The following is a 24,688-nucleotide window of genomic DNA, read 5'->3' on the forward strand; positions in this document are numbered from 1 at the left end:
AAAAACAACATCATGGCGTTGCCTTCTCGAACATCACTACGTCGATATCTCAAGCGTTACAGGAGTGGATTCGGCCTGAGCGAAAAAGTGTTTGCTGCTGTGGCGGAAAAAACAAAATCTATGGACTTGTTCCAGCGCCATGGTGGGCTGTTAATTGATGAGATTAAGCTATCTGAACACTTGAGCTTGGGAACCGATGGCACCATCGAAGGTTTTGTGGACCTTGGGAAGTTCACACCAGAGAGTGAGCGCTCCGTAGCATGTGACCATGGCCTTGTAGTATTGTTCGCGCCTTTTACAGGCACGTGGCACCAGATTATTGGTGTGTTCGCATCACGCAGCAATGTGAAGTCCGAGACGTTAGGCAAAATAATCCTCGAAGCAGTAGTCATGAGCGAAAACGCCGGTCTGCACGTAGACTTTATCACCACTGATGGAGCTGCGTGGAACAGAAGCATGTGGCACTCATTCGGCATACACGGCAGGAAAGAAAACACAGTATGTAGAAGGCAGCACCCTACAGACCCAGAACGTTTTCTGCACTTCATCTCGGACTTCCCACACCTTCTTAAATGTGTGAGGAACACCTTTGTTCGAACGGGCGTGAAACTGCCAGAAGGCCATGCCAGTGTTGACCCTATTGACTGTGCCCGGAAGCTTGATGAACAGCATGACACGACTCTCAAAGTCATGCCTCATATTAGCAAATCGGTTGTGCATCCCAATGGCTTTGAGAAAATGAGGGTAAATTATGCAGTGCGGCTTTACAGTGATGAAGTCCTCAGAGGCCTTTTCTTGTACAATGCAACCATCGAAGAAAAGCATGGGAGCACAGCGGCGACAGTCAGCTTTGTGGAAAGAATGAGAAGGCTCATTGAGGCCATGACTTCAAGGTGCAGTTCGGGTGCACTTAAGCCTGGAGGGATGCACGAGAAGTGCATTCAAAACTTCTTGACTTACCTGGACGATTGGGAAACAGCTGCTGGCTCCGGAGGTTTCCTAAGCCGCAGTACAGCCGAGGGGCTTCGTGTTACCTTATCAAGCACGCTACACCTTCTCCGCTACCTGACGATGAAGTTGAACTTCAGCTATATGATGACATGCCGCTTGAGTCAGGACCCCCTGGAGAGGCTGTTTGGAATCGTCCGACAAATGTCTGGATGCAATGATCATCCGACTGCCTCCCAGTTCCTAATCTCGGTCAACACTTTGAGCTTCCAGAATTTGGCAAAACCACCGAAAGGAAGCAATGTGTCCTCAGGACTGCTGAGAAGTCTGCTGGGAGCTGACAACGGAAAGGACCTCACTCCTCGGAGGAAATTAGACGAGCTTCTTGACGTAGGAAACCTTGCCGAAGCACATGAAGTGCTCAATGAATACGGCCACGGCACCGAGCATGCAGACATGGTCGTGCAAAGCAGCGATGCCAGACTCATATTCTACATGGCTGGATATGTGGCAAGAAAAAGCGTTGCAAGCACCAAATGTGCAGAGTGCAGCCAGCAGCTCCTACAAGGCGAGAACGATCCATCTCCAGCTGCAGCATCCCTCACGGCTGCTGTTGACCGAGGAGGCCTGCTGTACCCATCAGTCAAGCTCAATGAACTCGTGACCACTCTCGAGAACACTTTTACCCACTGCTTCAGTGTTACAGAAGTCAAACCTGACAGCATCATGGACTTGGTTTCCTTCTTGCCGTTAAGAAAGCTTACACTTGTTGGCTGCCCTGACCACAGTATGTCCCTCACAAACAAAATTATCAAGTTTTATGTTCTTACTAGGCTCCACTTTCATGTGAAAGCCCAGAACAGCAAACGAAACGCTAAGCAGGAAAGAATGAAATTGCTGAAGCTTAGACGCGTGCTCTGAGTTTGATATTATAACTTTAAGCTCTATTGATTTTTTTTTGCCGAGTGGAAAGTGATTGTATGCCTCTTATTACTTAGTGCCAAGCGATGCGCTGTCTGTGTGCAATGTTTCAATGTTTTTAACTACTCCCGAGCGTATGTAAATGTGCGTATTTTTTCATTTTATTTTATTTTACCCTGTATTCCATGATGTGCAATAGATCTTCCTAATAATATGATGTGCAATAAATATTTGTTTTATTTTCCTCGCCCAGAACTTTGGTAATATTTTTTTTTTTAAAAACGCCGTCGCCTTGCACTCCAAAACACTGCAGGGATATGCGAACGAAAGCTTTAATTTGCGCAGATTCAACGTCACAGAAGTCTTGCAGCGGCAGCCAATTTCTTTTAATGCTTGAAATGGCGTTCTATCAGCCATCGTCACAGTGAGTTATCTGAATCGTCAATTTATCTGAATCATGCTTCAGCAACAGCATCTTTGAAAGGTCCGCGCGCTCAAGGCGCGCGCGCGTAGCTAGCATCACCATTCCGCCGACAGCGCCACCGCCGCGCTGCTCGAAACGAAGGAGCGGCTCCGAGCTCCCGTTGGCGTCACCTCCCAATTCTAGCCACCATACCTCCGGGAGCAGAGAAGCACGTAGATCCGCCATCTTGCCTGGTTAGCAACTATAGCTCTGCGGTGAAGCCATGTTGGGTTTTGCAGGCGACTTGCTTAAGCCTGTCGCTGATTGACGAAGCGTGTCGCCAATCGCCTGTGGACGTGCCTGGCGTGTCAACGACCGACAAGGCAAGCAGAAACACCTGCTTTTGGGACGTGCCACGCGAGGTTAAAAGCATTATTAGTCTGACCGGTAAAGCAAAACGCGAAGGCGTTGCGTAGTGCCGAATAACATCCACCACCATTGCCGCATGCTCAAATGGTGCCGTGTATTATAGATAAGTGATAATTCAAAAACACTAAATATAGGTTCTCCGAGTTTCAAGGAGCACCCCACTCAGCCTTGAGCATTGATTATATCAGTATATTTTCCGAAAATGGGTTCGAATCTAACTAAATACTTTGCTGTCGAGTCTTAAGGACACGAATCTAAACCAAATAAAAGCACCAGTTTGTAGCTCACGAACTACAGAGCGAACGACGATCATTTGATAGATTCCAGGTGGACGGCGACCGCTTTTCAGCGGGGCGGCCTGTGCGCCAGCTTCTCCGCAATTCATGGTTGCTAGAGGCGTTCGATAACACGTGCGCTGCTCAGCTACCTAAAGGGTGGTGGTGGTGGTGGTGGTGGTGGTGGTGGTGGTGGTGGTGGTGGTGGTGGTGGTGGTGGTGGTGGTGGTGGTGGTGGTGGTGGTGGTGGTGGTGGTGGTGGTGGTGGTGGTGGTGGTGGTGGTGGTGGTGGTGGTGGTGGTGGTGGTGGTGGTGGTGGTGGTGGTGGTGGTGGTGGTGGTGGTGGTGGTGGTGGTGGTGGTGGTGGTGGTGGTGGTGGTGGTGGTGGTGGTGGTGGTGGTGGTGGTGGTGGTGGTGGTGGTGGTGGTGGTGGTGGTGGTGGTGGTGGTGGTGGTGGTGGTGGTGGTGGTGGTGGTGGTGGTGGTGGTGGTGGTGGTGGTGGTGGTGGTGGTGGTGGTGGTGGTGGTGGTGGTGGTGGTGGTGGTGGTGGTGGTGGTGGTGGTGGTGGTGGTGGTGGTGGTGGTGGTGGTGGTGGTGGTGGTGGTGGTGGTGGTGGTGGTGGTGGTGGTGGTGGTGGTGGTGGTGGTGGTGGTGGTGGTGGTGGTGGTGGTGGTGGTGGTGGTGGTGGTGGTGGTGGTGGTGGTGGTGGTGGTGGTGGTGGTGGTGGTGGTGGTGGTGGTGGTGGTGGTGGTGGTGGTGGTGGTGGTGGTGGTGGTGGTGGTGGTGGTGGTGGTGGTGGTGGTGGTGGTGGTGGTGGTGGTGGTGGTGGTGGTGGTGGTGGTGGTGGTGGTGGTGGTGGTGGTGGTGGTGGTGGTGGTGGTGGTGGTGGTGGTGGTGGTGGTGGTGGTGGTGGTGGTGGTGGTGGTGGTGGTGGTGGTGGTGGTGGTGGTGGTGGTGGTGGTGGTGGTGGTGGTGGTGGTGGTGGTGGTGGTGGTGGTGGTGGTGGTGGTGGTGGTGGTGGTGGTGGTGGTGGTGGTGGTGGTGGTGGTGGTGGTGGTGGTGGTGGTGGTGGTGGTGGTGGTGGTGGTGGTGGTGGTGGTGGTGGTGGTGAGGGAGCGGAAAAAGGCACCTAATTTCTGTCGGCCTGAGCGGCGGCATGGCGCAGTGCTTTATAGGGGTGGGGGAAGGAGGGATAAAAAGAGTAGAAGGAAATAGATGAAGAAATAGAGAGGCAAGCGACGGTAAATAGAAGGAGATAGCAAGGTGGGGATTTGGTCGAAGAAGTCCAAGGGCGGGGCACCACAATGCGAGAGCTGCACGGCGTCAGGAGACCGCGGAGGGCGAACCAGTCGGCGGGAGCTACGCTGGCGTCGGAGATCGCGAGGGCACGACCGTCCAGCTTGAAATCCTCCGAGCGAATCCAAAAGGTAGCATATACAGTTAATTACTATAGCGTTGGGCGCATTGTAAAAGCTGTCGCATCTCGCGTTTCTATGAGCACCACGTCCACGGAGCGTGGTCTCTTCTGTGAGCGCTTATCAGACTCTTCGGAGGGCACGAAGGTCACATCACTCGCTGCCACGGCTGCGTTTACGAAAGGAGTGCGCTGCCGACAAATGACGCAGGGCAGTAGTTTGCGCTTATTATGGGCATAATTGTGCGTTCGTTTCGTGCGTCTTTCTGTTTGAACAGCGTTCTTTGTGTGCCGAGCTGGGACAGTTGCTAGTCCGCGCTCGTCCTGTTCATTCTCATTTCATACGGGCTTTCTGCTTGAGGTGCGAGCTGCAAAGTTCGAGCTGCTTGCCGTTCTTCACATAACTTTGCAATTTGTTGCTGTAGCATTCATGCATTTGCCCTTGTGGCTAAACAGTGCACAATAAACGCTCGACTGCCTCTGTGAAAGCACGTTTCACTTTCATGTTTTACGGATTTCTAGACACAAGAATCAGCCACTTTTTGATAGGAGAGTGAGAAGGCACCCGTCTTTCATTGACACGGCTTCGCACATTGTGGTAGCCCGCACCACTAAATACGAACATACGCATCAACAAGTAGTATAAATAATGGTTGAACAAAGGGTAGCCTTTTAACAAGGAGGCTGTTTAGGCTTTTAGTGAGGCTGTTTAAGCTTTTCGCGTAGCGTTAACAAAAATCCCACATCACAGAAATGGCGGGAGAGCACGCGCCAGGCTCTTGGTGGTGGGCACCAGGTTAATAAGTGTCAACCAACCAATCAACCAACCTGTCCGGCACGCGCTCTTGCGGAGGCGATTGGACCAGCGTGGGACGCATTACCTTGAATGGACAAGAGAACGAGAGCGCAGGAAGAGAAAGAGATGGAAAAACAAACCAAGAGTCTGAAATTAGAGAAGGCGGAACGAAAATAAATTAAAAAGATACAAGGAAGGAGGAATATACAGAGTGAAAGAGATAGAAAAAAGCAGGCACAAAAAAAGATGTAAAAAACATAGAAAAGGATGCCATTAGTTGTAAAACTTTTAGTAGGTATGTTGAATACCTTGATTACTCGTTGCCACACGAGGACTTGTTAAAAAATAGTCATTTTTGTGTTAACAAACGCGGGCAAGAGACCATCTTCACTGATAAATGGGATGTTTCTATGGAGACATAACTAAAAATTATTTGCATGTGATTCAACTCTACGCTGGATGGCTGTAAGGAAGGCGTTTATGAACCGACCTGGAATATGTCTTGGTTCTTTGGTTGCTTGGTTTCTTAGTTATTTATACCTTGGCAAGATTGGCATATGTTTAGAAGTCGCCCTAGGTAATTCCATTATTGTTGTTTTTCTTTGTGTGAATGATTACTTGATTTTTTCATTGGTAAAGACTTAGAATCTAAGGTAACCTCAGTGAACGAAAATTTTGAAATAAATGTAAGAGGGCTGCACTCTACTGAATAAATGCCCCAAAATAATGGCATACAATTTTCTAGAAAATTCATTGGCGTTTAAAAAAAACCACGTATTCTGGCAGTATTCTGCAAGATTTTCCAAACCACAGTTGAAAAATCTCTTAAATTTTCTTCGTCAACTCACTCGAAGATTGTAAAAAACGTAGTGGTCATGTCTTGCGCTTTGTCAGCCCGCATAACGTCATGGGATCACCATATGAGTGACAGCTGTAATGTACTAGTTACGTCACTTTTAGACGCAGGTAATCTTCGTGCTACAGAGGCCACTGTCGCTGAACGTTTGAAGAAGCCCGTTGTGTTAAGTCCAATCATGGTTGCAGAAAGCTATAGGAAGAAATGAGTCGCAAGTATACCGTACATTCATTGCGTATCTAGCACACTAATGAAAGTAGGAAGTGGATGTAGCGCTAAAGTTTAAAGAACAAGGTGTTTAATGAGAATAAGGAAGAGAGGACGGCCTGGAAAGCGGGTTTCTAGCCTGCTACTCCTCACGGGGGTAAGAGGAGAACAGAAAGAAAAAGAGGATGGTATAATGAGGTTTGATTGTAGTATAGCACAATGAGTCACTGTACACAATATCTCGTTTGGTGCAGTACACGCAAAAAAGTATTTACATTAGCAGATACTTTAAAGACGGGAATCTAAACATGTTTCATCTAGAAATGCGAGCAGGCCCTTTGGTGCGTTGGGCGCGATCCACACGTTCCCAAGCACCCAAAAGTTTCTCTTCCAAAAAGGGTCCGCAGTCTAGGTCATTTTAAGGCACTTAAGATTCTTTTTGCGGCTGCTAATAAGCTAGGCAAGATTTTTGCCACCGCGTAGAAAGGGAATAAGTGAGTAATAATGAACAAGCAGAGCAATCTTTCTTTTGGACAACACACCAACAAATTCACTGATTGCCATACAAGTGCGCCGTACATGGTCCTTTTCGGTTGCGGCCACTTCTATGTAGGACAGACGGGTCACTGTGCTCACCAAGTATCACTGAAATATCAGAGACCACTATCTGGTGTCTCAATTATAATCTACCTTTACATTATCGAGAGTTTAAGTACACACCGAAGTTCAATAAACGCGCAGTTTCGTACCGGCATATAGGAATGAAAAGGACGTGTCTGGATATGGAGGTATGGCCACGACAAGCATGTCATATTGATAATAGTGGCAGTGCATGCACGCGCCAACCGTTCATTAAGTTGCACAAAGATGGAATCAAGCGCCTTAACAATAATCTTTCCCCTACAACAACACATGTCGGAGTGATATAGGGTCACCTGTTGCCTGGGAATGCACAGATAAGCTTAACTTTTTTTTTCGTCCTTGTGCGCATTCTCAGTTTGTTAGTAGGCGATTGTGATGTCTCGACTTCTGCCTTGTGTCCGTGTTTGCAAGCCCTGTCCTCTTAGATCAAAAACGGAGATCAAGAGAGAAAGAAGGAGCAAGAAATACAGAAAGGGATCAAGGACGATAGAGAAGAAAGAAGAAGTTTGAATGATTGAGAAAAAGAGAATGAAAATGATATCGACAGAAATAAGTACAGAGGAACGCGGACAGAAACGAGAGAGAGAAAACAGAGAGATAAAGAAAGAAACAGAAAAATGGAGAAACATGGCAGGGTGCCCAGCTCCGCGGTATACTTTCACGCTTCTCACATCTGGTGCTAGCCAGGCTTTATTTTAAATGCGAAAAATTTCTTAGCGAACTTCGGTGACTTTGAGCGCATATATCTATCTATCTATCTATCTATCTATCTATCTATCTATCTATCTATCTATCTATCATCTATCTATATATCTATCTATCTATCAATCTATCTATCTATCTATCTATCTATCTAGCCGCCTATGCCTTTTAGCTCTCCTGGCCGTTTCAACAATGGTACCTATACCAAACTTGGTATGACGTAACACGACTGTATGAAGAACGTATTTGACTAGTGATAACGCGAAAATCATTACGTGGATGTCGTGAATGTCATGATTTACATTTCATGGTCCTGCAGCTCTTGCAGTGCTTTCGTCCGCATGGCTTGTTGCAAAACTGGTATGGTATGAGATGATTGCATGGCGAACAGAAGCCACAGACCCTAACATGAAAATCATGCGTGTCATGTAACAACATGACTACATGCCACGATCATGATGCGCTCGGGACCGTTTTGATAGCGTCACATATACCAAATTCGGTATTATAGTACGTAAATAGATGACGAAGGTATGTGACTGGTGCAAACATGATAATCATAGGATGCGTGTCATGATTACATGCCACGCTCATGATGCGCTGGCGGCCGTTTCGTTAGCTTCACTTATACCAAATTTGGTATTACGTGACACCAATGGACGACGAAGGTATGTGACGGCTGCAAATACGATAATCATGAGATGCGTGTCATGTGAGAACAGGACTACATGCCACAGTCAAGGCACCATGACGCGGTGCGCGTGTTCGCCGGTGTTCGTTTCGTCGCGTCACGCCAGGCGCCAGTCCTGTCATATACTCGCAGGCGCGTGCCGCGCTACGTTGCTTGGACGCATGCGTGTTTCAGCGCATTCAGCGTCCCTCCGTTACGAAAAGAGGAAGACGCAGTGTTATCTGGGTAACGCATCTGCGCAAAATGCAGCATGTCGTATTTCGCGCCGATTGTGGCCGGGCCGCGCCGATGGACGCTGGTCATGCCGGTCGCGCCTGGCGTCAGACTATTAGAGTGCTCGCGTCTCGCTAACGTAGCGTCGCTGTGCCCAGTATGCACGCGTGTCAACACTACATTAGAGTATATTGGGCCCTTCATGTTGCGCTCATGGCTGTTTTGCTAGCTCTATGTATACCAAATTTGGTGTTACGTGACGTCAATGGATGACAAAAGTATATGACTGGTGCAAGCACGATAATCCTGACAAGCGTATCATGCAAGAACATGACAACACGCCACGCCCATAGCGGGCTCGCGGCCGGTTCGCTACCTCCACATATACCAAATTTCGTATAACATGACATCAATAGATTACGAAGGTAAACGACACAACCAAACATGATAATCATGACACGTAGGTCATGTGCGGCATCATTTACGTCAACCTCGTAACACTGTGCTAATTTTAAAGTGACATATCAACCTTTCTCATTCATGCTTCGCATATCATCGATTCCCACTGTTCGTGGGACCTGCCATTTTTTTTTCATTTCTGTTTTACATTCTTTCATGCTCTGTTCTCGTGTACTTCGGCTGCCGCTCCGCGCAGCAAGGCGCTGCTAGTTGATTTGCCTCATAAGCCCATGCTATATTTTGTGATTTCATCCAAGCACCTATGGACGCCATTACAAATGGTAGTTTGGATAACTTGTGTTTGGATAAATTTGCTATCACAGACAGTGAACATCAGTAACGTTTCAACAAAAAATTTCAATGGAACACTTCAACCGAACAGAACATGGGCACACACAAGAAAATTTGTTACAAAAAGATATCTGTATACATACTGAGTGCTTCAGCTAAGAAGCCTCCAGCAATAAAAAGTTTACTGTGAGCGCTTTGCGTCTCCAATCAGCACAGTAATATTCTGAATCTTATAGGGCACGCCGGAATATTTCTGTTTCGATCCGCTAAGCTCAACAATTAATGAAAAAATGCTTATTGACACTTTTAAATAACGACCTGGAAAACAAATTTCTAGAAAAACTTGTACTCCTTATAAACAAATCATGAAGTGTACAATCTTTGGCAAGATAACTTCACTGCTTAATTTTTTCACACCATTTCTTTAACGTGCGGGAAATAAAAAACGGGGCTCCCTTAAGCTTCGCATTCAATAGTTGAACGCGATAGCGATATTCTTCTCAGAGTGTACTTCAAACACTTAATTATGAAATCTTTCCGAAGTTGCTAGGCACCCACTACGTGGCCTTAAAGGGGCAGTAGCATGTGTACCTTTGTAGTGGGTAACTGCATGAATTTGAACTATGAAGTCACGATAATTCCATGTTCTTACACCTGAAAGCAATGTACGCTTGTCTCACGCATTATAACGCATTATTTCATGTGTTGTTATGGAACATGTGCACAGGACACGTGTGTTTCTAAAGTATTAGAGTTACTTTCACTGCATTACCAAGCATAACATGTTATTTTCACTATATTCACAAGCCGAGGCGTGGCTGTGGTTGATGAACATGCCGAGCCAGCATGGTCGACGAGATCCGTCTTCCGAGAAGCAGCTGCTCAAATGCGCAGTGTTGTTGAAACTTTGGACCCCGTTCGGGAGTGGCTTCCCCTTCGAGACTCGTGTGTGTTTGCTTGAGTTCGGATGAAGTTTGTTGTGCGTAGTCAACAATTCCCGATGTTTATGAATTTATGCAATAAAGAAAAAGTAGAGGCATGGCTGTGTGGCCGAACGCCCACTTGCCACACAAAAGACCCTAGTTTGATTCCCACTAAGACCCGCAATTTGTTATTAAGTGTTTTATTAGCATCTTATTCAATTTTTCCGTCATGCAAAAATGGCCGATTTTTCGGTCACACACTCATGATAAATTTTTTCTCCCTGCTAATGACGTCAACGCCAGAATATCTGCAAAACAAGACCTTTAACGCATTCGCATTAATATGCCATGTGCTCGCCGCCTAGTGCGCGGAGTTTTTTGTGTCCTCAAATTTAAGTTCGATGAGTTAACAAAGACTGCTCACGCACGAAGGTCGCTTGAACAGGCTGTCAGTGAATGCGATGAACGTTCGGCGATGCAAGGATGGTACTGTTAAAAAGAAAAAAAAGACTTCAACAAAAAAGCGTCCACCACGTGCGAATGCTATAGGAGACCTAACGGCCTGACTTCACGCATCTGTCACAGAGCGTCGGCGCGTGCTTTTTTGACGCGGCGTAGAACCCTCCTTCATATGGAGAGAGACAGTGTGGCTTAGCGTAGCCCCTCGCCTACTCCACGCGCTTGACCATTTGCCAGTTTCATCGACGGCCGACGCTATTTGCGCTGATATCAATGTATAGCACGCATTGCTTACTGTACTTTGAGTTCCCTTTTTACGGCCACAATTCGGCCAAATAAAATTTCTCCTTGAATATGCCCACTGCTCCTTCGTCTCCGTCACGACCCGTGATAAAATCCAGACCATAGCAATGGAAAGTTAGTCTTTCCTCCGTTTTACTGCATATTTATTCACGCCGTAATTACAACACGGCAGCTAGTGATTCAATTCGTGTCACATATGCCTATCTCCTATGCGCCAGCTTTACTGACTCTTGGCTTCATTCGGTTGTGCCCGACCGTGGCTGCTCTGAAGAGGCGCGCAATTTTTTGGAATGCCCGCACGCCTCTGCAATCTGGCTGTGGCACAATAAAGAAAAGAGTTGTTCATTCACTCCCGATTTCCCCACTAAGATCGCTGATTGATGACAGCTGCGAGGCTAGAAATGAAGGAGTCAGCTAAATATAATGAAATGATGAATGCAAGTAACCGATTTGAAAATCCGGTCATGATCAATACAGTAATTCTAGGGTATCACTATCCTTTAGCCATTTTAAAAGGCATGCTCACTTGTTAACCACGCTTTATTTACTGAAAATTGCTGCTATGGATGGCTACCACTCTAACCGAATATGTAACGCTTAAAGATTTAAAAAACTGCCCCCGCATCTTATCATGGGGGAGCGGAGCAAATGCGTCGCAGAGAGTGGGGGTGTATAGCGTCAACATTGCGTAGTTTGGTATCGTTTGGGAATGTTTAATTGTTTTTTCGTCTTTATTATTCTTATTTATTGAATGAAGGAAACGCATTCCCTTCAACGTCAAGTCAAAGCCAAATAAAGCCACGCTTAACTGAACTTCGCACGCGCGATCCAGTGTCTATATATACAGGGTCGCTAGCGAAAGGTTGTGCAGCGTGAGTTTTAGTAGCAAGCACTGCCTGCGTCGGCCCTGCGAGGCGAGAGAGGGGGAGGCCAGTGACAGCTCTGCGGCTGCCTTCCTGGGCCGGCACGAGGCACGAGCATGCGCAGTGCGGATGTGGACAGTGCCGCCATCGACGCCGAAGCACGGCATCTTGCGACTATGAAATGCTCCGCATTTTAAAAGAAGCAGCATATGAGTGTATTGAACGTGTAGCCACAGCTTCTCAGCGAGCTTACCTATACTCCATTTCATATATCAAGTGCAATGCTACGGAAGGTAATGAGGCTTTTCGCAATGAATGCGTTCGCGCTATGGAGCAGGGGGGAAAATATTATTTAAAAAATGATAGCATATCTGCGGGGTGAATGATGGAGAGCGGAGCGAAGCTGGGTCCACACGCTACTGCCGCACCGATTGGGCCTTCCGTTCTCGTACGCCGGGATTTTGTCGGCACCACCACGCAGCTTCACGGCATGCTTCTGCTTCGCGCATCGGGGTTCTGCTTACTCATCAGGGTTCCGTCTTCGAGCCACCGCCGTCTTGCGCGCACGCCGCTCTGCAGCCTTGTTTATCCGCCGACCTTATGAACGCGCGCGTGTGCCAAAACGGCTTTTATTTTACTACACCACGCGCCTTAGTGCTTGGCGCCGCCGACGAACACGTGATCACCAACGTCTTCGTGTGACGTTATTCCTATTTCCTTGCGTTCTCGCACATAAAGGTTCCGTCTTCGAGCGCGGGCTGCCACCGCCTTGCCCGTGTCTTACATTTATCAGCAGACCTTGAATCATCCGCTCGTTGCACCCCTTCGTCGTCTGCCTGTCTGTCTGTCTGTTTGACGCAGGGACAAAAGGACTGAGGGACGGACGGATGGATGGGCGCATGAACAAACGCAAGGACGGACGCATGAACGAACGGATGGATGCATGGACGAACACAGGGATGAACGCACGAACGGATGGACGCACGAGAGGACGCATGGACGGATGCATGAATGGACATACACACAGATGGACGGATTTACGCACGGATGAACGGACGGACGTATGGGCGGATGGGTGTACAGATGGATCGACGGACGCATCAACGAACGCACGGACGGACGCACAGACGGACGGACAGACGGACGCACGGATGGATGCACGAGAGGACGGACGGACAGATGAAATTCACGGATGGATGCACGAGAGGAGGTGACGGGTGGACGCATGGACAGATGCGTGAATGAACGGACGCACGGATGGACGCATGGATGAACGGATGGACGCATGGACGGACAGATGGACGGATGCACGGATAGACGGAAGCAAGAACGAACGGGCAGCCGGAAGCACGGATAGAATGGCGGATGCTTCACCCCACTCATCATCATTCCCTCCGTGGATATGCTGTGATTTTTATTATTTATCATACTACAAGTAACGTCCTCCAGTATCGTACCATTCGCATTGCTCTACGTATATGCATTTCATTATATGTACAAGTACCGCCCTGTACGGCCGGTTCAAGAACTAACGAGAGGTGGCTACATACGATTGCGACGGGACGCTCAGCCCTCGCCTTAAGGAGCTTGGCTCCTAAAAATGTGGCGGATTCGGTGAGGCGGATCCTACGCCTATATAGGTGTCATCTATGAGCCCTTGGGCCCTGGCGACGTCCCTGGCCTGTTGAATTGCGCAGAGCTGTTCCTCTGGGTCTGAGATGAGCAGCACAGTCTTACACTTCTCATCATTATCAATTGTCCGATCCTGTCAGACCGCCTTTGGACAGGTCCACAGGATGTGAGGTAGGCCCGCCATTTCCTTACATAATTTGCACCTGCCGGTGTATTGACCTGGGGAATAGTGGCTATAGGCCACTGGGTTCGGGTACTTGTTTGTTTGAAGGAGCCGCCAGGCCACCGCTTGCTGCTTGCTAAATGTGTAGTGCGTGGGAGAATACCGGGCTCTTTCCAGTCGGTATTGGTTTGTGATTTCCTTGTAGGTGACCATGCACTAGTACAAGAATGGTACAATTCTTTTCTCACCTGAGGTATGCTTTCATGTCATCATTGGGCTTAGTAATGAACGAAGATGCTTTGTGCGTCAGAAATAAGCACGCCCTGATATGCTGCGAACAATACGTTGTTCTGGATCACTTACCGTTTCTTTGTTTTCGTATCGTGGTGTTACATTTGCAACCTGTCGCGACGCTGTGCCTGGGCGTTCGTGCACCGTTTGCACGAGCGTTTACAACAATGAAGGACGAGCGCCTTCATCAAAGGCCCAAGAAGACACGCCGAGTGTCGCGCACGTTCGAGCGTTGGGTTAAGGAGACAGATGCCAAGACACCTCACTTTATCGAGATTCCATCAGGGTGCTTGCAATATAGCGCTGGTAATATTCTACGGCCCATTGAACGTGTAGGCACGAAGACGAGAAACAAATGTTGGGACTAGTCGTGAGACAGGCAGGGAACGAACAATCAGTTTCAACATTCCAAATATTTTTTTCACTCACTCAGTTGAGGGTCGACGACGTACGGAATGACTCCCCCGGGCCACAACTGTTCTTTCTTCGTAACGGCATTGCGCTGCGCATCGAAGAAGACAGCCGCATTAGCAGTTGAACGCCGAAGCGTGCGCGTGATAAAGCAACAGAGGGGGGCAGTGGGAGGACGCTGTTCTTTTAATCATCTGTAGGGGGCACCAAGTCTACGCCATACCTCCACTCAGTCGGACCAGTTCCGTCATAGTTTAAAGCTCAAAGGCTCTAAGCATGCAGCTTTTTGATAATAGTTACAGCTGTGCACCAGTGATGTTGCATTCCAGTGATGCAACACCAGTGATGTTGCAACAGCATTGAGCTGTTTGCTTTTCCTTTTTACCCCTGGAACACCGGAAACCATCGGTATGGTGTGTTGACAGATACTCTTCATTGTCCTTAGTTAATCTAGGGCGAGGCTTGTTTTGAGAAAAATAATTTATTTACGGTAAGGCAGCAAGGTCCTCCTGAGCTTCAGTTTGCTCCGGCATGCAACTCTACACTCGGCAGGGCAGACAGTGGAGCGACATATACATTAATGACAAACTCGACCAACGAATGAAGTTGCCGAAAACACTTCGCATCGCCCAACACCCACCAACCCTGCGAAAGGAAAGGTCAAATGGGGAGGAGGCGCATGCTCGCACTAAAGTACTGTGCATTTTTCGTTGTGAGACCAACGGAAGAAAGCTGGCTACAATCGACTGCCTCAACCACGATATCTTGCAAATATCGCTACACCTGTCTAACGTAGGCTTCTTTACCACGAGGATGTACCACGAGTGATCAAGTGCATGAACACCTGATCACTCGTGGTACATCTAACGATCTCGTGGTGAAATCTCACTGGAAGGAGGCGTTGTCCTTCGTCCCTTCCTTTGTTATGTGTCGCATTTTTAAGTGCGAAGTATTTCTTAGAGAACTCCAGTGATTTCGGCCTTATCTATCTATCTATCTAGCCACCTACGAATTTTAGGTCTCCTGGTCATTTCGATATTGGTGTCGATACCATCTTGGTATGGCATAACACGACTGTATGAAGAACATAAATGTCCAGTCACATCATCAAAATCATGATATGTATCTCATGAACGCAATGCTCTACATGTCATGGTCTTGCTGCTCTTCCAGTGTTTTCGTTCACCTGACATATTGCAAAACTTGTATGGTATGGCATGACTGCATGGTGAGCTCAAGTGAGTGGCCCTAACGTGTAAATCATGACATGCGCGTCATGTAAGAACACGACTACATACTACGCTCATAATGCACTCATGGCCGTTTCCCTAGCTTCACATTTACCAAACTTGCTATTACGTTACATGAATGGACGATGAAGGTAATTGACAAGTCCGAACATGATAATCATGATATACGTGTAATGTAAAACGTGAATATGTGCTACGCTCATAGCACGTTTGTGACCGTTTCGCTAGCTTAACATATGGCCAATATGGTATTTCGTGACGCGAATGGACGACGATATTATGAGACTGGTTCAAACATAATAATCATGACACGTGTGTCATGTAATACCATGACTGCATACCACGCTCATCATGCACTCGCAGCCGTTTTACTAGCTTCACATATACCGAATTTGGTATTGCGTGACGTGAATGGACGAAAGTAAACAATAAGTCCAAACATGTTATGCGTGTCGTGTAAAACATGACTACGTAATACGCTTATAGCACTCGCGGCCGTTTGGCTGGCTTCACATATACCAAATTTGGTATTACGTGAAGTGAACAGACGATAAAAATAAATGGCACGTGCAAACATGGTAACCATGACTTGCATATCATGTAAAACATGACTACCTGTTATGCGCATAGTCTGTTTGCGGCCATTTCTCTAGCTTCACATATACTAAATTTGGTGTTAAGGGACATGACTGGATGACGAAGGCACATGACAAGTGCAAACATGATAATCATGACATGTGTGTCATGTAAGAACATGACTACATACCACGCTCATGATGCGCTCGCGGCCGTTTCGCTAGCTTCCCATTACCAAACTGGGTATTACGTGACCTGAATGGATGACGAAGGTAATCATGACCTGTATGTAACATAAAGTATGACTACATGCTACGCTCTTAGTGCGCTTTCGGCTGTTTAGCTGGCTTGACATGTACCAAATTTGATGTGACGTGACGTGAATGGACGACGAACACAAATGCCAAGCGCAACCACAATAATCATGACATGCATGTCATGCACGCTATAATATACGTCGACCTCGTAACGTTGTGCTGATATTAAAGTGACATGATAACCTTCTTCATTCGTGCTTCGCACATCATCGATTCCCACTGTTTGTAGAACTGCCGATTTGTACGTGCCACGTGATCACTTATGTATTCCCAACACGCACAACCTAATACTCTTAAAACTGAAACCTTGCTATTTTTAACTTGCGGAAGCTTTGTTTTTGCGCAGTAACCTAAGATATATCTTACAAATGTAGGACAGCGCTGAGGAATAGACCACCTTATCTCAGCGCCACCATTGAAAATATACATAAAATATTTAGCAAGTAATTTTGAGCGTGAAGAAAAAGTCAAAAATGGATAGAAAAAGAGAAAGAGAGTACTTACGTCAGTAAACCTGCTTTGAGGCAGAAGAATGTCTCCCTCGAAGTCTCCTCCTCTTTCCAAGGCCAGCACTTCTGCACATTGGGGACACAATGATCTTAGTTACACACACATGAAGACGCCTTACGATACGCGAACATCCTGGATTCGGTGGGAGCCCATCGCTAGCCACCGTAAACCTCAGATTAATACAAGCATTGAGGTCAGGTCGGTCTATTTATATCTCTACGTGCCCCTACAGTAGTTATAAACGCAAAAGCTGTAGTTCTGATGCCTTCTTACTATTTCTCTATACTTTCATCTCTTATTCTCCTTCCTTCTGTGTAGGATAGCAACATGGACGAGCGTCTGGTTGACCTCACTGCCTTTCCTTCATCTTTCACTGCCTGAGCTTCTTCATGAAACATGACAAGTAACCATTAACGTCAACATGAACAGTCCAAATTCACGTGATCATAGATGACATCATGAATACGTCAACTGTGGCGTGCCTACGACGCAACTGATCGACAATTGCGGGGCCAACGTGACGTCACATGACCATCGAGTGAGAAGAAGAGGAAGAATAAAATAAAAGTCACAGCTTGGCCGCAAAGTCAAAGCATCGAACTTGATAGCGACATATTGGGAAGTGACGCGAAGAATGGCAAGCAGATCAAAACGTGCCCCTCGTTTCTCACGCACAAATTACGCACCATACATACTAGCACGTGCAGATGAACGTGAATAAGCATCTCAGTTGTTACTTCGCTGTGTCTGAAAAGCTCCCCTTTTCGCAAACGGAGACTCTGCGGTGAGTGCTGTGACCTTTGTGCACCGGGTAACTACAACAGAATAGTTCCGGTGAAAGCCCAAGGCGTACGATTTTCCCCAACGCGAGATAACCGCGCGCACTCGTGAGCGTCTAACGCACCCCTCTCCGCGGGGCGACGTGCGCGTGGGAGATAAGAGTGCGCACCGCCACGCTGTGAGGACCGGGCGACACGCGTTCATTGCGATATATCTCGCTGGCAATGCTGAAAACACCTATAGCTTCCCCCCCGAGATGGCCATCACCAGCGGTAAGTGCTACGCCTCAGCGTTGAAGGAGCGGGCTCCGTCGTGGCTCGGTGGCTAACGCCTTGCACTCACAGACAGGACGTCGGACGTTCGATTTCGCATTCCGGGGTCTTCTTTTGGATACGAGGTGAATGACGGCGACGCCAACACCGGCGGCAAAATAAATCAAGCCGAGAGTGTTCATATAATTGCTACCGCATTAAATGATGGTGACTCACTACAGCTCGAATATCAAATTTATGCAGTCCCCTTCGAGCTACCGGAATGAATTTATCCGTGCCCGTGCTTTCTTTTGTAGCCTGTATTTTTTAGTTCACCAGTGCCAAATTTTGTGTGGCTGTGCGGAATTATTCGAATAAAACCAAAACGCTAACGAACTCACCTATAACATTATCCTTCTGTGTCGACACATGCATAACTTTTATCCTAATTATTTATGTTTTATTTAGGATGTTAATTTATTTATTACCTATTACCTCTAAAAAATCGTCATGTTTTGTAGATCATACGGAGTATCAAAATTTCCTTCCACTATTTTCATTGCTTTTTATCCTATAACCTCCACTACTCTTATATATTACAAAAATTTTGAAGACCACTCTGTTCTTGGCCGATCCCCCACAGATCGTCTAGGCCACGAAAGAAGCTGCTGAACAAACACAAGATGGAACCTTCATGTCGTCTTACTAGAAATCATAAGGGATCTTGATGCTTCATCTAACGAGAACTTGTGAGCGCAAAAATAGGACATTCACAAGAACGACATAAGCAGGACGAACGCAATTCCGTTCTTGTCAATGAGTCGTCTTGGCTCTCACAATTTCCCATTAGCTATGCAGCTTAGCACCAAGTGCCAAATTTTCTTAAGTGATGCTTCATCGTGCCCCTTATGGGTGTGAAAAGAAAACGTGAGACTTCCTCATCGGCTGCCAACAGTTTCACGGTGGGTTCAAGTGCCGCCATGCTGGCCTGTTGACGTTGATGTTTTGCATCTTTAGCAACTAAACGAACGGTGGTAAAATAGATGCATACCAATGAAAACGATTCGGTTGTCGCCGACTATGTTTCCTGGCCTCATGAATTCATGTCGCGATATGCAAAAAGAAAACATTGGTTTCAGGCAGCACCCAGTTGTCATACGGAGAATAATCTATCAGGTGCTCTTGTGGGAACCCAGAAGGTTCCTGTATTCTTAAATGTCGAAAATATCCTAGCACTGGTCCTGAAATTTCAGGCATGGTCGTCTCCAGTCTCGCCAGATCTATTGCAGCTAAATAAAGTCGTAGCCCGTCCCAAGTATAACCACGCTGGCACAAGGTCAGCCCATGTCCTGATCTGGTAAAGGAAGAATTCGTCCTCTAGGTGATGTCACGGTGGTTATTTGTTCTGCAGTGAGGGGGACCCCGATGCAACTAAATATTAGTGTGCAAAAATCAGATCCTGTAACTTATTCTCGGGCAATTAAGCTTTTTATGCCAGTAGTTCCAGTTTCATCGATATGTGGGGTCTAACGTCCAGAAACCACCATATGATTATGAGAGATGCCGTAGTGGAGCGCTCAGAAATTTCGACCTCCTGGGGTTCTTTTACATGCACCTAAATCTAAGTACATGGGCCTACAGCATTTTCGCCTCCATCGAAAAGGTAGCCGCTGCAGCCGGTATTTGATCCCGCGACCTGCACGTCAGCAGCCGAGTACCTTAGCTACTATAACGCCACGGCATGGCTGATTCTAGCTTGAAGAGTAAGTTTTGTATGGGTTAGTTACCAACACTACTGAGAAAATGCCTGTTCTTCAGCTACAACTTTCTTCTCTGCTCCAAGCAGGTTTAACCTGATATGCTCCCAATATGCTGGCAACCTAGCATACCAAAAAAAAAAAAACGCGTGCGAACGAAGAAATAACGGAATCACCTGCGCCCCTCCCACCGATAGCTGAGCTGGCTTATTTCACTGTGAAGAGGTAAGGAACGCATTTCGAAAGAGTGGACGCTTGAGCAAGTTGCTATAGATCCGTTAGAAAATATTAACAGCGTATAAAAAGTTCACGAGAGAGAGAGAACAAAGCACTGTATGCCTCTAATTGTTCGGTCGTTCTCCTAAACAATTTAGGCGGTGCTAAAAATTTGTAAGGTACCGGTTTCAGATTTATATGAAACAACATAACTTGTACTGTTGGGTATCATGTTATTCCTTTGTACTCAAAAATTTATATATGATAGTGCTAATATCAAACAAAAAGTATTTAGTAAAAACATTCTTTAACAAATAAACTTTGAAAAGTGTGAGCACAGATATTATGCATACTTTTCAGTTATCATCATGCTCCTAACGACCATGGCCCGTATACACAAAACGCCTTACGCTAGAAATTTTGGCGAGAGAATATTTCAGCCAATCACGATGCGATACATGATTAGCGAAACTGCCTGCCCAACGAGAAAATGCCCTAACCAACGAGAAGCTTTGTGGATTCAGCCCAAGTTGCTTACGTGTAACGGAATCAGTTTCAAACTGATGAAGTGAAAGGGAATGCCAGATGACTGCGACGAAAAGCGTATTGGTTTTCTTATCAACACTGAAAGTAACGGGCGAGGAACAACCAATGTAAGTACACGTGAAAACGTTACCGTCAAGTTTGTTTTTTTTATTTTTCACATTATTTGTACGGGAGAGTAGCGGGCCGTTGGCAGCTGTTTTATTGTGGGCATTGAGTTTGAAGCACTACAGCATGCGCAGGCAACGTCTGCGTATATTAGAATAACGGGTATATTGACTCACCCATCAAATCAAGATGCACTCTCTGTGTAAGTGCAGATATGATACACAATGCAACAGAGTATTCATCGTACATCGGTGCTTGAACTGTGCGATAAGCCCCCGCCCCCTAATATTCCGAGAATAATACGTAGAGAGGTTACCTCATGTCTTCGATGTCACCTTGCTCGGATTCACACCCCCTGATCGTGATAACCAAGTGTACGTAGTCCGTAGCGATATCGCTGAGAATAGCCCTAAAGGTTTCCGAGAAATCGTCAAATGAAGCTCGCTACTGGAAGCATTGTTTTGAGAACCCGCCGCTGTGGTTAAGTAGCTCCGGCACGCACCTGTTTTGTACGAAACTGCCGCTTCTAAGGGAGTTCGCTTTCTCGTGAGGGTGGAATTAAGGTCGAAGTTCTGCTCCTGCCGTCCGTTGCTTCGAATTCGGGCAATCTAGTAATTACAAGAGCCCATTGCATATAGCTTGATTGATACGTGAGCTTTAACGTCCCAAAACTGCCATATAATTATGAGAGACGCCGTATGGGAGGGCTTCGGAAACCACCTGGGGTTCTTGAACGTCCACCGATATCTGAGCGCACGGGCCTACTGTATTTTCGGCTCCATCTAAAATGCTGCCGCCGCAGCCGGTATTCGACCCCTTGACCTGCGGGTCAGTAGCTGCCGAGTACCCTAGCCACTAGACCACCGCGGTGGCGCATTTCGGATAGCTTGATGTTTTCTGTGAAATCCTAACAGCGACGAAGAAATCTGCCGCCCACATCTACCCACGGGGGGAACAAGAGTCAATGCGTCACGCGGGGAAGGGGGAGGGGGGTATCGTGTGAATGTTGTGCAATTGGGTAAGGTCTGGGAATGCTGAATTCTTATTTCGTTTTCATTATTATTATTTAATAAATGAAAAAGAAGCGTTTCCTTCAACGTCAAGTGAAAGCGTAGTAAGGATGCCCTTGACTGTGTTTCGAACGCGCGATTCGATGCCTACATATACGGGTTGTCAAGTGAACGGCGGTGCAGCGCGAGCAGTCGGGCTTCAGACGCTGCCTACGTCGGTCTTGCGAGGTGACAGAGAGGGAGGGGAGCGACAGTTTGTTGGGTGTCTTCCTGGGCCGGCACGAAACGCAAGCCATAGCCTCCGAGATGGCGAGCGCTCGGCGTGTTTCTCTCCGGCCGTCCCAATCGCCCCGCTCCCCAGCAAAACCAAAGAGAATCATCTCCGTGCCCGGCTACCGTGAGAGGGCCCATTGAGTGAGGGTTCAACGTATCAAGCTAAGTTTTGGAAGAGGAGTTATAGTGGAAAAGAGACAAGATGGCCAACTACAGGAGAAGTTTTATTCAAAAAGGCCAATAGAAATAGCTCTAAACAAATTGAGAAAGTAATCCCTGAGGACAATAAAAAAATGTAGACGTCCACGAATCTTATGAAACTGTTTGAGCTAGAACTTGCTAAGGCACGTGACAAGTCGCCTCGGAAAAGAAGACACAAGCCCAAAAGTTAGTGGAATGGGGAAGTAAAGAGAGCCATTTCAAAACGTAAGGAAGCCTCTAGGAAACACAGACATGCTAAGCAGAGGGGTGAATCAACAGATGATGTTGAAAAAAAATGCGACATCTTTCGGAGCTGTAGAAGGGAAGCATCCTTTCTGATCATTGAAAAGATTACAAAAAAGGGGGCTCAGTGGCTGGCAGAAGTTCATAAAAAGATATAAATGCAGCTGCAAACAATTGGAACCACCTAAACTCCCTAAGAAATGACACAAGCCTAGATCAGAGGTTTATAACTACACTTCAAGGTGTGAGGCTAGAAGATGACGAAGCTATTGAAAATATAACAAGGGTGAAAGAAAGTTTTCAATAAAGAAGTGTCTTATGCACCTCATTAGAAAAGGATGAATCAATTGGGGCGCAATGACTTCATTTTCACAACAAGAGTGGGAAAGGGATGAGAAGAGGGTTCCTAGTAGTACATCAACAGGCTCATATGGCATTCCAAATATGCTGATAAAGACATTGGGTCCGAAGTCTAAGCGGACTTTGAGAGAGGCAGCGAGCAAAACAATAATCAATAATCAAGTCCCGATGAATGGCAACGCAACAAGATGAGCATGCTCTATAAAGGAAAGGGAGGCAAAGACGACATAAACAACTACCGTCCTATAGCAGTGACATCAGTATTCTGGCGATGCCAATTATGAAAAAAAGACTGCATGCATAGATAGAGGGTGAGGGGGTCCTGGGAGAGCTGTAAAATGGGTTTCGAAAACACGGGATGTTGAAAGACAATCTGTTCTCACCGACGCAGTGCATCGAAATAGCCGAAAAGGAACACAGGCCCCAGTGGCTAGCATTTTTTGGATTTCAAGGGAACATATGATAGCGTGGTTCGAGAAGGCTTTTGGGGAATACTAGACAAACTAGGTGTGGAAGATGGAGTCACTAATCTCTTAAAAAATATCTATAAAAGTCACAAGGTAGTTATAAAGTGGGAAAAACAGGTATCCAAGCCCACAGAGGTAACACGGGGGCTTAGGCAGGGGTGTCCTCTGTCACCCTTGCTATTCATGATGTACCTACAAGGATTTGAAGCCAAATTAGAGGGAAGTGGACTTGGTTTCAACCCCTCTTTCGTCAAACAAGGAAAACTCATTGAACAGGCACTACCAGCATTGATTTACGCAGATGATATATGGACGACAACAAGGAAGATTTGCAAAGATTGATGGACATCTGCGGTAATGAGGGAGATAGGCTAGATTTCAGATTCAGTAAAGGAAAATTAGTTGTCATAATTTTTAATGATAATGAAGGTAGTGAGCTTAGGATACAGGAGGTCACGTTAAAGATAACAGATAAATACAAATATCTGGGCGTATGAATATCAATGGGACCGAGTACCTAAGGGAACACGAAATATACGTAAAGACTAGAGGTAACAGGAATGCAGCGGTGATGAAAAATAGGGCACTATGGAATTACAATAGGCATGATGTTTTGAGAGGCATTTGGAAAGGTGTCATGGTTCCTGATCTGAATTTCGGCAATGCTATCTCGTGCATGAGTTAAGAGGTTCAAGCAAGATTAGAAATTAAGCAACGTGGAATATGTAGGTTTTCTTCAGGAGCTCATAGAAATACACCAAATTAGAGAGCACAAGGTGATATGGGATGGACATCATTCGAGGGCAGGGAAGCTAGCAGCAACATAAAATTACAGAAGTGATTGTGAGAAATGGGGGAGGAGCATTGGGCTAGGAAGGTTTTCAGCAACTCGTACATGAGGAGTGTCGATACGAAACGGAGGAAGCGAACAAGAAAATTGACGGGCAAGTACTTAGAAAAGAGCAGGGGGCCAAACGAAAAAGAACTATCGGTTGAGATGTAGGTGAAGGAAACTGAAACCGTAAGTGGAGAAAAGTCATGATTATAAGAAGTCGGCACTAGAAATCTATCAAACCTTTAAGCAGGGAATTGCCGAGGAAAGTATCTTGATAATACTCAAGGTAGTTCTCTACTGTTTAAGGCCAGCACTGGAGTATTGCGAACCACAACTTATCCGGCCAACTACGAAGGGGTAGACACGGTATGTAGTGCGTGTGGAGAGGAGGAGAAAACTGCCGAACATTTGATAATGTTTTGTAAGGGCTTCACTCTATAGTTCAGGATGATGGTGCAGATTTTTTCAAAGCCCTGGGGTTTAGGAACAGGCAGAGAAAAATAGACTTTAAGCGGGTAAAATTAACTAGAAGGGGGTTCTCTGATTGGGGGCTAAAATCAAGGCACAAGTGAAAATTGAATCCCTCACTGCAAAGTACCAGTCCTCAACGCCACTATTTAAAGGCGGAAAAGATAAATCATGTTTTTGGTTCAGTAAGCATTACGGCTAGGTGGCGTTACCCACCCCCCTATTCAAAGG

General features: G+C 46.6%; 1 protein-coding gene across 1 annotated transcript in view; it reads right to left on the reverse strand.

Moving 5' to 3' along the window:
- Positions 1-24,688, reverse strand: part of LOC119165539 (astacin-like metalloprotease toxin 5) — a 44,990-nt gene that overhangs the window by 8,177 nt on the left and 12,125 nt on the right. The window contains exons 2-3 of the mRNA XM_037417687.2: positions 16,940-17,010; positions 14,311-14,383 (exon numbers count right to left, since the gene is read on the reverse strand). Coding sequence (XP_037273584.2) covers positions 14,311-14,383; positions 16,940-17,010 — 144 coding nt within the window. The remainder of the gene's footprint in view (positions 1-14,310; positions 14,384-16,939; positions 17,011-24,688) is intronic.

Source organism: Rhipicephalus microplus, chromosome 9 (assembly GCF_043290135.1).
Source record: "Rhipicephalus microplus isolate Deutch F79 chromosome 9, USDA_Rmic, whole genome shotgun sequence".
NCBI lineage: Eukaryota > Metazoa > Arthropoda > Arachnida > Ixodida > Ixodidae > Rhipicephalus > Rhipicephalus microplus.